Consider the following 15,087-nt stretch of genomic DNA (forward strand, 5'->3'; position numbering starts at 1 on the left):
GTGAAAGAGAAGAAAACCCTTAAAACTAGAGGCCTCTAAAAATGTTTGCCAAGTATTACACTACGAGACTCTTTTCCTTTTAAGGGTTTCTGAAAGAAAATTTTCATGTCTGCCAAAACAAGTAAACACTTCACGTTTAAGGATAATAATAATGGTATTATTGCTATTATTAATTATGGGAGATATCTTGACTGACTCCTATCTCTCATGAATCACTCTACTATATAAGATGACTTCCACACTTCATTTTCTTATCCTTGGTTCTTCTCTTTCTCTTCATTTCTGTCTTTATTCAGGTTTAGTCACTTGTGACTGTCATCCATTGCCTTCCCTATCCTCTTCAAAGAAAAGAAAACTATGAAGTTGCTCTCGAGGAAGGTGACGAGCAACTCTCATGGGCAGAACTCTTCGTATTTCTTAGGATGGCAGGAATACGAGAAGAACGCTTATGATGAGGTTCGGAATCCAAATGGAATTATACAGATGGGTCTTGCGGAGAATCAGGTGCTTAAGTGCGGCATAACGTCATATATGGTTTTGCATTTTCTTTTTCTATTTCTCTGTGATAAAATTTTAATATAGCTGTGAGATTTACTATTTTAAATCTTACCTTGTGCTCTTCTGATTTTTAAAAACTAGCTTTCCTTCGATCTCCTCGAAAAGTGGCTATCTAAGAACCCAGATGCTTATGGGTTCAAGAGAGACGGAGAATCTATTTTCAGAGAGCTAGCTCTGTTCCAAGATTACCATGGCTTACCTGCCTTTAAGAATGTAAATTCCCATAACTTTGCCTTCACATTTTACTCTTTCTTTTTTTTTCCTTTTTTTGTCTTTGGTAAGACATTTTACGTTTGACGCGATATGGGTTCATTTTGTTTTCAATTTCTAGGCTTTAGTAGAATTCATGGAGGAGTTAAGAGGATACAAAGTGAAGTTTGACCCTAAGAAGCTGGTTCTCACGGCTGGTTCGACTTCGGCTAATGAGACTCTAATGTTTTGCTTGGCTGAACAAGGCGAAGCATTCCTTCTTCCCACTCCCTACTACCCAGGGTACTTTAATATTGGTTTCTTTTCCTTGTGCTTGTCTTGATTTCTTACAAGATTGGTTGTTTCCCTTATTAGAATAGTTTCAGTTAAACTCATTTGGGTCCTGTGATTTGCAGTTTTGACAGGGACCTCAAATGGAGACCTGGAGTAGAGATTGTCCCAGTACATTGCTCAAGCTCGAACGGCTTCCAAATCACTAAATCTGCATTGGATAAAGCTTACAAACAAGCCCAAAATTATAATCTGAAAGTTAAAGGTGTTCTCATCACTAATCCGTCAAACCCATTAGGCACAACCACAACTCGAGAGGAGCTTAATCTCCTAATTGATTTTATTTCTGCAAAAAATATTCATCTAATAAGCGACGAAATCTACTCGGGAACAGTGTTTGACTCACCAGGAATGATCAGCATTTTAGAAGCCTTGAAGGACAGGAACTTTGAGGAAAGAGAAGTTTTTAACCGGGTTCACATTGTTTACAGTCTTTCCAAGGATCTGGGACTGCCCGGGTTCAGAGTTGGTGCTATTTACTCCAACAACGAAGTGGTTGTCGCTGGCGCAACTAAGATGTCGAGCTTTGGGCTTATTTCTTCTCAAACACAGTACCTTCTCTCTAAAATGTTGTCAGATAAGAAGTTCACCAGTAAATATATTTCTGAGAATCAGAAGAAGCTTCGTGAAAGACATGACATGTTAGTTTCAGGTCTGAGACAAGTTGGCATTGGTTGCTTGAAGGGTAACGCTGGTTTGTTCTGCTGGGTTGACATGAGACATCTACTAACCTCCAACACATTTGAAGCAGAGATGAAGCTGTGGAAGAAAATCTTATATGAAGTTGGATTAAACATCTCTCCTGGGTCTTCCTGTCATTGTACTGAACCTGGTTGGTTCCGGGTTTGCTTTGCTAACATGGCTGAAGAGACATTAAACCTATCACTTCAAAGGATTAAGGCTTTCATGGATTCCACTATGAATAGCAGCAACAGCAACAGCAACAGCAACATTGTTCCGTATAGCCAGCGAGGACACTCCTCAAGGAACTCGAGAAGGAAATCACTCACCAAGTGGCTTCTCCGGTTGTCATCCCATTTTAGGGAATCTGACTGTTAATTTAGCATCAATCGTGATCACCAATCCGCTTTCACATTAGTTTCTATTGTTTTCATTTTTTTCCCTTTTAAGTACAAAAAATGACACTCCATCGTGCAATTCTTCTCGTTAATTCGATGCAACTACTTATGCTCTATCTATCGCTCTCACGACAAGTTCAAAATTTTTCATTATTTTAAAGGAAGTTTTTAAAAGAAATTTAACATAATCATGTTTTTCTCTGAAGAATTCAATGATGTATGGCAATTGGCATCATATAATTTGGGCATAAAAGATCCCTGTCTGGTCATCTAGCATCAAAATTCTATTGGTATCTACTTTTTGTTCATGGTTGAGATCAACATGGAAGTCAATACCTGCAAGGGTGACATACATCCAACACCCTTTAAAAAAAAACTGTTTTGACTTTTAGAGGTTTACATCCAGTATAATTCTCACTTCATGTAATTCTCACATCCAGTATAATTTCTTGTAATTCCTATCTAGAATTGTGACACATGGCAGTTAATTATACAATGGTTAGAATTAGAATCCAATTAGGAACTCAATCTAATGAATCCCTGAAATTAAGACTAGTGAAAAAAAAGAGATTAAATTAAGAGAAAATTTAAGAATTTATTAGATTTAATTTTTAGTTGAGTTCTAGTTCTGACCATTGGATAGTTAACTGACACGTGTCACAATCCTACAAAGAATTACTACACGAAATTGCATGAGGTGGAAATTGTACATAGAGGATGTGAACCCGAACTTTATGAACAGGACTTTTAGTGAAGGGTTGAAGAAGAATGAGGAAGAGGAATAAGAATATAGAAGTGGCTGGTCAGAAGTAGAAGAACCATTAAAAAAAGTAGGAAAGAGGGAATGAAGGAAGGTGGTGGGAACATGTTTCATCGGTGTTTGTCTTTCAAAATGGGTCAGAATTTGCAGGAAAGTAAAAGTTAGGGAGAGGGTTTTTGGATGTTGCTGCTGGTGTGGGGGGTTTTCGCATGCATGATCCCTTAATGCACTTTTTGTTTCCAAAACCCAAATATGAAGTTCAGCTTGTGCCAGTACTGCTTATTGAATTGATTGTGAATTGGAAGAAACAACAAATGTTTTCAAAGCACCTTAGTGCCTGAAGAGATCACCCACATCATTAATGTTCGTAATCCTTTCTTTTGTACAGCATTATGTGGATAGAAATCTTTGCCATCTAGAGCAACGTACTTTAAAAATGTCAATGGTGTAATAAATAATTCTATTTTTACAAGTTGCAGTACTCTTTAGAGTAGCAGTTGTACAAGGACTTGTCAACACTTACACAATTGAAGCATGCCATTCAAACTCAAGAATTGGAGTCCAACTGGACTCCAAATTGAATGAAGACAAGAATCATTTTCAAGTTCAGAAGAGTTGTTACCACATTTCCAACAAGACTCCAAAACCTAGATTTACAAGCTTATCAACAAAATGACTCTTTTGAATCAACTATACTATTTCAATGAATAAACAACTAAGAACCCCTTCAACAGCTAGCGGACACAGGTTTCACACTGCAACCAAACCATTTAAACCTTGAGTACGTTGTCATCTTCCTCTTCTTTATTCTTTATCTTCTCTTCTATCTTCTTCATTGACCCTACTTCAATATAGACAAACACTTAATTCCTCCATATGTATTCATTTGTTGAAATTAATTAAACCTAACGTATACTTTGAGGTCATGTGTTCATACTTTGTAGACTAAACCAACCCACATAAAAAAACAGCAAATTAAGATTCCTTTTTGCTTTAAAGAGAAAAATTAATTCATATGTTATGTTCTTTTTCTAGGAGAAAAATCATGAAAGCCTTTACTAGGTAACGCCTCTAGGTCTAGCTACTCCTTGGATGAAATGATATTGTCAGTTACCATCAAATGAATGATATCCCACTTTACTTGTGCATCCTTTACAATGAGGATGTGTAAGAAAGTTGTTGCCCTCTTAAAAGCTTTTGACATTGGATTCACCCTTGCAATTCCTATATGTGGTAGAATATACAAACATTTTATGAAATCTCACAAAAGGACAACACATTCCATGCACTAAATAACAATTTCTTTCTTATATGTTGATTATAGTTTCGCAAACCAACTTTTCCTTCCATCACAGTTTAGGTAGAGTCCTTTGACCAAGACTTTTGTAAAACCATTATTATTGGGAATATTGTATTAGCATTCCCCCTAATTTCCTATAGGTCGACAAAAACCTTGATCAATAGGTCCATGTTTGGTAGATGCCCATCAAAAGGTACTCAAGGTTTAAAATAAAATGAAATTTTCTCTTGGTTTGGCTTGACTATTGAAAATAATAATCATCATCAAAGGTACGAAAAGTTTTTCAATGTCAAAAGTCATGAAGCCTAAAAGACTAATTAATTAGCTTTTAGAGCTTAAGAACTCACGCCAAACCAATGATATTAGGTCAGAATCCCTTAAACAAGTGATCTAAAGCAAAAGCGCGTACGTGTGTGTGTCTCTTCATGCCGGCATCCTCTGGTAATTAAAACAAGATGGAGTAGAAGAAAATCATAACACTTAGCTTCTGTGTGCGTTTGTTTACGTAGAAAGTAGAAAAGCAAATCATGTCTGCATGAGCCACCCATTATGTAGCTCTACTTAACAACATTTTGATAGGATAAAGATGAAACATGGACCCATTGATTACGACTTTGTTAAGGATCCAGGAAAGTTAAATTTGATTTGTTTCTTTCTCCACAGAACCCTAGACAACATATCTGGAAATTCTGGCCAGAGATTTGTGGCTTTAACTTCATCAGCTTTATTTTTTCTATTGAATTGTAAAAAAAAAAAAAAAAAAGGATTTTTTAATCATTTTTACGTGTACATATTTATATGGATGAATTATGATGTGTTATGATTCGTCATGCATACGAGAAACAATTTATTATGTCCTTCCAAAAGTTAGGTCATCGTGGACTCTGGAGTGTGGATAGTGGAGTTCACTGGAATTCCAGAAAAGTGTACAAAAGTTTGAAATCATATAGCTGAATTCCTTCACGAAACTACCGCTTCCTTCGAGTTTTCTCTGAGTAGAAGGTTGGTTTTCAGCATTTACGTCCTTGTTTTACTATTTCTGCCTGAGTTGGTATCTATACTTTTCATTGACGTATGATTACTCCAAGTGTTCGGAGAAATGACTGAGAGAAAGAGAATCAAAAGAACTGTTGAGGCAGAAGAGAGAGAGAGAGTACCCAAGAAAGGGAAGACGAGGAAAGCATGAAAAGGGCCTACATTATTGAAGAAGAGAAGCAATTAGTCCATGTCCATGTTACTTGTCACCAGGAAATATGTCCTCCATGGTCCCCAGGTCGACTATAGCTCTACTACAAACCACGTGCCCTCCCTTTCTTAATAATTATTCCAACTTCCATTTCCTGTTCTTCCTTGGCGATGATGAAAAAAATCTGAGTCAAGGAAGAGAACAAAAGTGAAATTATATCATACACAGAGAATTTTATGTTACCCACTTACTAGTGATGCCTTTAAGGAGATAGTTTTGCCGTTCGAGTCAACACTCATATCATACCAATCATGGTAAAGAAGATCCATTCATCTTTTTGCAGGTGGAACTTGTGTTTTCTCCATTGTTTCATGGAAAACCCTTCCCTTAGTGGGAAACAAGGAGAGGGATACTAGGAGAACACGTAAGCTAGAAACACCTACCTTAGTTTGCTGGCAGGCTATTACGTTTTGACCTGCTAAACAGAAGTGAAGTTCAAACTTCAGAAGGAGGATTTCTCATTTCGTGTAGGACTCCTGAGGATCTTCGTACGATGCTGTGCCCTAGCTGGCGCTGTTCATTGCTGTCCAACTTAAGAGGACGTGGTGACGAATGGTTTCCAGTAGTAGTAGTGGTAGGTGATTTCTAACACGCCCCTCCATTTTTCAGTGGCTCTGATGCCAAAACGACAAAATAACAAGATCAATATGATTGAAAAATAGAGAACTTTGTCCCTTGATTAAAAGCTTTCTTCAGAAATAACAATATTCAGCTTCGCAGAAAACATGATTTTAAGTGTCAAAAAAATAGTAAAATGCCCAAAACGCCTTCAAAACGATTCCGAAATGTGAAAAAGAAGGTCCATCACCGCCACATAAGAGTCCTTCTCATGAGCTCGTTTTGGATCAATGTCACAAATTTCAACCCATTCCGACCCTCGGACCCCAAGATACCCCATGTGCCACCATATGCATCATGCTTAACTTAACCAATGGACGTTAGTCAATTTGAAAAATTATTTGAATTCCAAACATTAACTAGTAATGGTCTCAAACGGTAGCTGACGGAGTGAACCTATTTGAAATTCTGGATGTATAGAAGTGTGCCACAAATTTAGTGGGAAATGTGCATGTAGAAAACTCAAAAGAGGAATATTTAATACTTGCCAAAGATTTTGCTATACAAAGGAAGGCATATTATGGACAATAATGTAGGTGATTTCTGAAAACAGTATGATGCCTTGAAAACATCTGTTGTTTCCTCTCATTCACAATCGCTAAGCAATGGTACAAGCTGAACTTCATTCCCCAAGGATCATGTGGGGGGCATTTCTAAAGGGGACAAATTAATAGATCTCTGATAGTCAAAGTTGTTTTTAGGGTTTAAGTAACAAAATGCACACAACAATGGAAAGCGTAACACCCCCTCAACCAGCGACATTGAAAACCCTCTCTCTCTAACAGAGTTTGCTTGGGAGTAATGTTGACGTGGCATTGCTCGGTGCAACTGACGGCCCATAATCACTGCTCTGTCTAGATTTAAATATGGATTGTTTAGTTAATCCACATGGAAATTGTTAAAACTTGAGTGAATTTGAAATGTGGATTAATTAAATGGTTAAGATTTAAATCTGGATAGAACAATGAATCTGAACCATCAGCTGCCAGAGTAGTGCCACGTCCACACTATTCCCAAACACGATCCATGCCTAACTTTTATTTTTCTGTAAATTCTTACGCATTTTGAAAAAATAATGCCAAAAAACATGGGAGTCCATATCCTCTCCCGTGCCCCCAAAATTCCCTCCTACGGTCCACCTGAATTTTGGGCTATAAGAGGGAATCTTGGAGGTATGGGATAGTAGGAGTAGCGGATCTATTTCTAAAACATGCTTCTTTCCACTGTCTGTCGTTTTTCTTTTCGCCTACTTTCTCCAATATGTACCTTATTCCTCTTCTTATTCCTATTCTTCATCATTCATCTATTTTCAACAATTCCACTCTAGTAGTAGGTTATTTCTAGCACGCCCCCCTTCATTTCTTAGTGGCTCTGATGCTGAAACGACAAAGCAATAAGGTCAAACAGAAGAATGAATTGAAAAATGGAGAATTCTGTCTCCCAGAAGTTTCTTCAGAAACAACAATATTTAGCCGCTCTCCAAAAAACGCACAAAACATGATTTTATAGTGCCAAGAAACCCTAAAACGAAAAAACACAAAATTACAAAAATGCTACTAAAAACAATAAAATGCCCAAAACGCCCTCAAAACGATCCAGAAACGCGAAAAAAAAGACTTCCATCACCGCCATGTAATGAGTCCTTCTCACGACTCGTTTCGGATCAACATGACAAATTTCAGCCCATTCCAAACTTGGGACCCCGAGATACGTCATGTGCCACCCACATGCATCATGCTCAACTTAACCAATGGATGTTGGTCAATTTGAAAAATTATTTGAATTCCAAACATTAATTGGTAACGTCTTAAATAGTGGCTCACAGAGTGACCCTATTTGAAAGAATTTTGGATGTATAGAAGTGTGCCACAAATTTGGTGGCAGAGTGGAAAATGTGCATGTAAGAAACTCAAAAGAGGAATATTTAATACTTGCCAAAGATTTCTATCCACATAATGCTATATATACAAAGGAAGGTATTATGGACAACAATGTAGGTGATTTCTGCAAACAGTAAGGCATGCCTTGAAAACATTTGTTGTTTCTTCTCATTCACAATCACTAAGCAATGGTACAAGCTGAACTTCATTCCCCAGGAATCGATGTGGGGGAATCGATGTGGGGGTGTTTCTAAAGGGGACAAATTAATGGATCTATGATAGTCGGAGTTGTTTTCAGGGTTTAAGAAACAAAATGTTTAAAATAATGGAAAGCATAACCCCCCTCCCCCCTCAGCCAGCGACATTGAAAACCTTCTCTCCCTAATGGATTTTGCTTGGGAGTAGTGTCGACTTGGCATTGTTAGGTGCAAAATTGACGGCCCAGATTCACTGCTCAGTCTATATTTAAATTTGGACTGTTTAATTAATCCACATGGAAATTGTTAAAACTGGAGTGAATTTGAAAATATGGATTAATTAAATGGTTAAGATTTAAATATGGACAGAACAGTGAATCTTTTTTTTTTTTTTTTTTTTGGTAAACAACAAATTTATTCATTGCGAGCAGGTAGTGGGGCGGAACAAAGGTCCACCAACCACAAAGTGGAAGCCGACCATTCTTTTGGGCCTGAAACCGAAAGGGCCTTCCTGGCTAAGAGATCTGCAATTACATTAGACCTCCTAGGGATAAAGGCAGGGATACAATGTATGAAGTTATCCATTAGGTAATGAATATCTTGGATCAAGGGCTTCACTACCATTGAGGGTTGGATTTCACCATCAAGGTACTTGATTAGCTATTTACAGTCAGATTCAATAAAAATTGACTCATATCCACTTGCAAGCGCCTCCAATAATCTTGCTCAAAAAACAATAATTTCCCCTTCTTCAACAGAATTGTAATGGCCAGGTATTGATGAAGCATTCATCATTTTCCCTTCGGCATCTCGGATAATAATACCCGCACCACCTTCCTTGGTTCTCTCAACCCATGATGCATCAGTATTGATCTTCACAAACCCAAAAGGGGTGGTTCCCAAAGCTGCCGAGCTGTTTCTGCACATTCAACCCTCAAGTCTGAAGTTGGATTGGCTAATTTTTGATTGTCCCAAAACTCTTGCATAGACAGAACAGTGAATCTAAACCATCAGCTACAGCTAGAACAATGCCACGTCCACACTATTCCCAAGCAAGATCCCTCCCTAACTTTTATTTTTCTGTAAATTCTGATGCATTTTGAAAGATAAGGCGAAAAAACATGGGAGTCCAGATCCTCTCCGTGCTCCCAAAATTCCCTCCTACGGCCTACCTAAATTTTGGGCTAGCTGTAGGAGGGAATCTTGGAAGCATGGGATAGTAAAGGTAGCAGAACTGTAAGAGGGAATCTTGGAGGCATGAGTTCTTTTTCCCCTATTTTCTCCAATATGTACCTTCAGCTTCTGACCAGCCACTTTCATGTTCTTATTCCTCTTCTTCATCATTCATCTATTTTCAACAATTCAACTCTTCAATCAAAATCGCTAGTCATACGGTTTCAGAAACCTCTGAAAGTCGAATACTGTTTCCTACCCTTGCGGGGGATTATTGTCTTCTTGTCACTGGGATAGAATCATAGAACCATGTTGGTGTCAACTATGAACAAAAGTAGATAAGAGTAGAATTTTGATGTTACGTGACTAGACGGGTTTTTTGCCAAATGATATGATGTCAAACATAATTATTAATTAAATTCTTAAAAGAAAAATATTATTATTTTTAAATTTCTTTCAGACTTTTCAAATAAATCAAACTTTTGAACTTGTGCGAGCGATTGGAGAGCTTTAAGTACATGAAATTGATAATAATGGAAACCGATATGGAAAAGGACTGATGATTACAATTCATACAAGGTTAACGATCAGATTCCCTATCATGAGATGACAACCGGAGAACCCACTTGGTGAGTGATCTCTTTCTCGAGTTCCTTGAGGAGTGTCGACGCTGGCTACACGCACCATTGTAGCTCTTGCTATTCATGGTGGATGCCACGAAAGCTTTAACCCTTTGTAATGATAGGTTTAAGGTCTCTTCAGCCATGTTAGCAAAGCAAACCCGGAACCAACCAGGTTCAATACAATGACAGGAAGACCCAGGAGAGATATTTAATCCAACTTCATATAAGATTTTCTTCCACAGCTTCATCTCAGCTTCAAAGGTGTTGGAGCTTAGTAGATGTCTCATGTCAATCCAGCAGAACAAACCAGCGTTACTCTTCAAGCATCCAATGCCAACTTGTCTCAGACCTGAAACTAACATGTCATGTCTTTCACGAAGCTTCCTCTGATTCTCAGAAATATAGTTACTGGTAAACTTCTTATCTGACAACATTTCAGAAAGAAGGTACTGAGTTTGAGAAGAAACAAGCCCAAAGCTCGACATTTTAGTTGCAGCAGCTACAACTACCACGTCGTTGGAGTAAATAGCACCAACTCTGAACCCGGGCAAACCCAGATCCTTGGAAAGACTGTAGACGATGTGAACCCGGTTAAATACTTCTCTTTCCTCAAGGTTTCTATCCTTCAAGGCTTCTAAAATGCTGATCATTCCTGGTGAGTCAAACACGGTTCCCGAGTAGATTTCATCGCTTATTAGATGGATTTCTTTTGCAGAAACAAAATCGATTAGGAGGTTAAGCTCCTCTCGAGTTGTGGTTGTGCCTAATGGGTTTGAAGGATTAGTGATGAGAACACCTTTAACCCTCAAATTATTTTTTTGGGCTTGTTGGTAAGCTTCATCCAATGCAGATTGAGTGATTTGGAAGCTGGTCGAGCTTGAGCAATTTATTGGGACAATCTCTACTCCAGTTCTCCATTTGAGGTCTCTATCAAACCTGCAAATCACAGGACCCAAATGAGTTAAAAGAGAAACAATTACGAATCTTTTAAGAAAGCTACAGAAGCACAAGGAAAAGAATATTGAAGTACCCTGGGTAGTAGGGGGTGGGGAGAAGGAAAGCTTCGCCTGGTTCAGCCAAGCAAAACATGAGAGTCTCGTTAGCCGAAGTTGAACCAGCCGTGAGGACCAGCTTCGCAGGGTCAAACCTGACTTTGTATCCTCTTAACTCTGCCATGAATTCTGCCAGAGCCTGTAAATTTGATAAAAATATTCAGCCAATTAATTTCGCGTCAAAATCATGAGAATTTACATTAACAAAGCAAAGTTATGAGAATTTACATTCTTAAATGCAGGTAAGCCATGGTAATCTTGGAACAGAGCTAGCTCTCTGAATATAGATTTCCCATCTCTCTTGAACCCAGAAGCATCTGGGTTCATGGATAGCCACAGTTCGAGGAGATCAAAGGATAGCTGGTTTTGAAAAACAGAAAAACACAAGGTAAGACATTTTTAGGTAAATTGGAGAAAGAAAATGGAAAATGATGTATGATGTGATACTGCACTGAAGTACCTGATTCTCTGCAAGGCCCATCTGTATAATTCCATTTGGATTTTGAGCCTCATCGTACGGATTCTTCTCGTATTCCTGCCACCCTAAGAAATACGAAGAGTTTTGCCCATGCGAGTTGGACGTTACCTTCCTTGAAAGCAACTTCATGGTTTTGTTTTCTTGAAAGAGGATAGGGAAGGCAAAGGGAGATTGTTATTAGAGATTACACCTGAAGAAAGATAGAAAGAGAGAGCATGAGAAGAAATTAAGGATGAGGGAATGAAGTGAGAAGTCATCTTATATATAATGGAGCAACTCATGAACGATATGAGTGAAGTTACAGAAACATGGCCCCATTGTTTACAATATTAGGGTTCAAAACAGAAAAGGAATGCTTTTTAGTTGCCACTTATGAAGCCACAGGAAAGTAAAATTTGATTTGTTTCTTGATCAACGAAACCCTAGACAACATATCTGGAAATTCTGACGAGAGAAAAGGAGAGAAAGAAGGTTACACAGAAGGTGACAAGAAAGTTTCAGATTGAGACAGTGACAAGAACTCATGTAATTAACCAATTATGGTTGAGTTTAAGCTTAAGACGATCATCATGCATGATGCAACCATTATAAGAAGAAGCCACAAGACTAGGTTTTGCATGGTTAGTTGATATGGGGTGCCATGTGGGTTTCACATGAGAGCTGTAAATGTTATTGCATGCTATAGGGGACATAAGAAAACCAGCAGAAAACTAAAATTATATTCTAAAAGCCTTAAGTAAAGGATGTTGATCTTGGATATTCTACTTTTGAGTCTCTTTCAAGAGGGAACCAGATATGATCCCTTCATGGTCCTGCTTACATTTAGAGAAACATATGGGCCAAGGATGAGACATTGTCATCCCACCTCCCATACCAAAACACTATTTTCCACTTTCTCTACAAATCTCAGAGGGTCCTCACTCGGCACATTATTGTTTTCATTTTGCGACCACCTTGAGTTGGAATTTTGGACTCTCTTGATTTGGAATTTGGATTATTCATATTCATGATTTGACTACTTTTCAGTAGTGATTAATGGGTCAGCATTATTCATATTCTAAAGAAGCTGACCTTATTCGGTAGTATTTTGACTCGGTCTATCAGCAATTTATTTAGTATATGAAAGAGGCAACTCTTAAAACCTAAGCAAGTGGACTTTGTAAATTTTATCAACTTTAACAGTGACTCCAAATTTGTTTTGTATGCGTTCTCCTCTTGTTGGATATTTTTTGGTGGAGAAGCATTTTCCTTTTCCCTCAAAATTTGGGTTTTATTTCTTTTATCGTAAATAATCTCTCATATATGTGAGAGAGTGCTAGAAAACGAACTAGGGTTGTATCTCTCTTTTTTTCATCTTCATAATGAATCTATCTTAGTGTTCAGTCATGTATATAGGCTTCATATGAATCACGTAAATTCTGTATGCATGTATAATTTTCTCGATTTTTACTTTTGGTTGTGCAGTTTTGTTAACAATTGAAGTACCTGGTGTTACCTTGTCTTATTAAGTTTATCTGTACTTTGAAGACAAGATTTGGAAATCTGGTCTAATCTCTTGGTTGGATTTTCACAACCTTCATATCAACGATACCAGGCCAGTCCAATATGTTTTGCTTTATAGTTACATAGAATTTGAAGCTTCTGCACCCAGGACAGGCTAAGGCAACTCCAACACTGGCCCAACAGCCACAGAAAGGAGGGGAAAAGCTTGGGAGCAGCACTTCTCCGAGCAGTCCACAGCATGGATTCAAAATTTGGTCTTCACTTAATCTAGACCTTTAATGTGATCTTCCAGATTAAGTGAAAGAATGTTGAATGGCCCAGACTGCTTGAAGCAGCTCAGTTCCCAAACAATTAAGGTCTTACAAAGTAGAGTCTAAATCCTCTACTCACAAGAACCGAAAGTGCAGCTCCCAAGCAAGGTTCTACAAAGTAGAGTCTAAATCCTCTACTCACAAGAACCGAAAGTGCAGCTCCCAAGCAAGGTCCTACAAAGTAGAGTCTAAATCCTCTACTTACAAGAACCGAAAGTTAAGAACAAGATTGCCTTCTCTTTTAGCCCTCCTTTTGATTCCTCATGAACTGCTACCCACCCTGCACGTCAACTACTCAATGTAGTGTTTGAATGAGTTGGGCTACACATCTTTTGGTCCCTTTTCTGTTGGATGTGCCATATTTGTCTTCTCATTCCGTAAACCAAGGTGTAGTGCCTTGTACCATGCTTTGTTTAGCTTTTGCTTCTTTAGTGTCTCGTTGTATAGAGCATAAGAGCAGTGCCTTAGGTAAATGTCAAGCTTTATTGTATTCCATGCATTTAACATGTTTTTGACATGTTGAGTTCAGCAAAAACTATTCTTTGGGGCTTGTAATTAAATTGGCTTTCATTTGGATAGAGAATCTGGACTCTTTTTAAGTGATGTAGTGCTTTTCGTTGAAATTTCTACACATTAGAGGCTTTATTCTTACTAAGGTGACCATTAAGAGTTCATATGATATTGTACAGCCCTAGTTTTTATGCTATATAAGCTTGTATAGATTGTGTTATTTGTTAATACCCAAAAAAAAAAGGTGTTTTATGTTGGAAGTCTGGACTATTCTGAATTATTTAGATACCTTTCACCCGGGAAAATAAAAACTATCTAGAAACCTAATTTTAAGTATATATAGGCATATCTAGTAGGGTTTTTTACATTCTTGAACCCTCAATAAGATGATGGTTGCTTATTGGGCCCTTCAGCTAGCCCAAATCCTTGTTTCAAATTACCCCCTCCCTTACCATGTTAGGCCCAACCCCCAACCCCACCCCAAAAAAAAAAAAAAAAGAAGGGAAATTCCCATCTCTGCTTGTTTCCCTCCCTTGGTCCATCTCTTTCTTTATCCAACTGTCACCTTCTTCTCCTCTAGTCCTTGCTTTCTGCTACTTTGAATATGAGGACTACTCTTCTGAAATCTTTTACCCCCGACGAAACAATGGGTTTCATTAGAGATTGTCACAATCTTGAGAAAAATTTCATCATAGAACTCCAGTCTTTTAGGAAAAAGAAGAAGAAAAAAAATTACTAGTGTCTGTTGTCTGCCTAGGCGGCCTTGATGCGTGGGTTCACCTTTGGTTAATAATTTTTTTTTATTCATTCAAAAGAAAAAAATTATGGGTTGCGATGAAAATTAAATAACATATAGTATAAAATAGAATCAAATCTTCAAAAGCGCTATGGATGTGTTAGCTACTCTTGAACCGAGCAAGAATGGTGTACCAAATATCTTTAGGTAAATCCCTAAAATTTAAAATTCAACTTGGTTTGATTACACCTGTTGTGGTTGTAGTTGATGTGAATCCGTGTAAAATATGAAACTGTTATTTATTCAAAAAGCTTGAGAAATAATTTTGTAACCTATAACTCAGGAAATACCAAAAGAAAAGAAGAAGAAGAAAATTCCCAAATGAGATTTTTTTTTTTTTAATGACTCAATAAGATATTTTTTAAAAGTTTTACTCAAATAGATTCTATTTTTTAAAAATAATTACCACCCAAATTGTATGATAATTTTTCCCACCCAAGTAATATTCTCCTATAAACTACCC

At 37.7% G+C, this 15,087-nt stretch overlaps 2 protein-coding genes across 2 annotated transcripts; one reads left to right on the forward strand and one right to left on the reverse strand.

The window, feature by feature from the left end:
• Positions 1–357: 357 nt before the first annotated feature.
• LOC149017682 (1-aminocyclopropane-1-carboxylate synthase 3-like) lies at positions 358–2,157 on the forward strand. The gene is made up of 4 exons (XM_089153067.1): positions 358–504; positions 640–771; positions 890–1,050; positions 1,164–2,157. Exons 1-4 carry the CDS (start codon positions 358–360, stop codon positions 2,155–2,157), a joined length of 1,434 nt encoding a protein of 477 aa, XP_089009193.1.
• Positions 2,158–9,931: 7,774 nt separating this feature from the next.
• Positions 9,932–11,633, reverse strand: LOC149017683 (1-aminocyclopropane-1-carboxylate synthase 3-like). Its single transcript, XM_089154213.1, has 4 exons — positions 11,487–11,633; positions 11,255–11,386; positions 11,005–11,165; positions 9,932–10,910 (listed from the first exon to the last, which is right to left on the reverse strand). Exons 1-4 carry the CDS (start codon positions 11,631–11,633, stop codon positions 9,932–9,934), a joined length of 1,419 nt encoding a protein of 472 aa, XP_089010339.1.
• Positions 11,634–15,087: the final 3,454 nt, after the last annotated feature.

The sequence above is a fragment of the Hakea prostrata genome, chromosome 4, assembly GCF_041222555.1.
Source record: "Hakea prostrata isolate BN-2017 chromosome 4, UWA_Hpros_2, whole genome shotgun sequence".
NCBI lineage: Eukaryota > Viridiplantae > Streptophyta > Magnoliopsida > Proteales > Proteaceae > Hakea > Hakea prostrata.

Excerpts from the sequence above, each read along its gene's own strand:
- LOC149017682 (XM_089153067.1), top strand. The coding sequence starts at position 358 with ATGAAGTTGCTCTCGAGGAAGGTGACGAGCAACTCTCATGGGCAGAAC. Across the intron at positions 772-889 it reads GCTTACCTGCCTTTAAGAAT|GCTTTAGTAGAATTCATGGA; the intron begins GTAAATTCCCAT and ends TTCAATTTCTAG. Across the intron at positions 1,051-1,163 it reads CCCACTCCCTACTACCCAGG|TTTTGACAGGGACCTCAAAT; the intron begins GTACTTTAATAT and ends TGTGATTTGCAG.
- LOC149017683 (XM_089154213.1), bottom strand. The coding sequence starts at position 11,633 with ATGAAGTTGCTTTCAAGGAAGGTAACGTCCAACTCGCATGGGCAAAAC. Across the intron at positions 11,387-11,486 it reads TGGGCCTTGCAGAGAATCAG|CTATCCTTTGATCTCCTCGA; the intron begins GTACTTCAGTGC and ends TTTCAAAACCAG. Across the intron at positions 11,166-11,254 it reads GCTTACCTGCATTTAAGAAT|GCTCTGGCAGAATTCATGGC; the intron begins GTAAATTCTCAT and ends TCAAATTTACAG.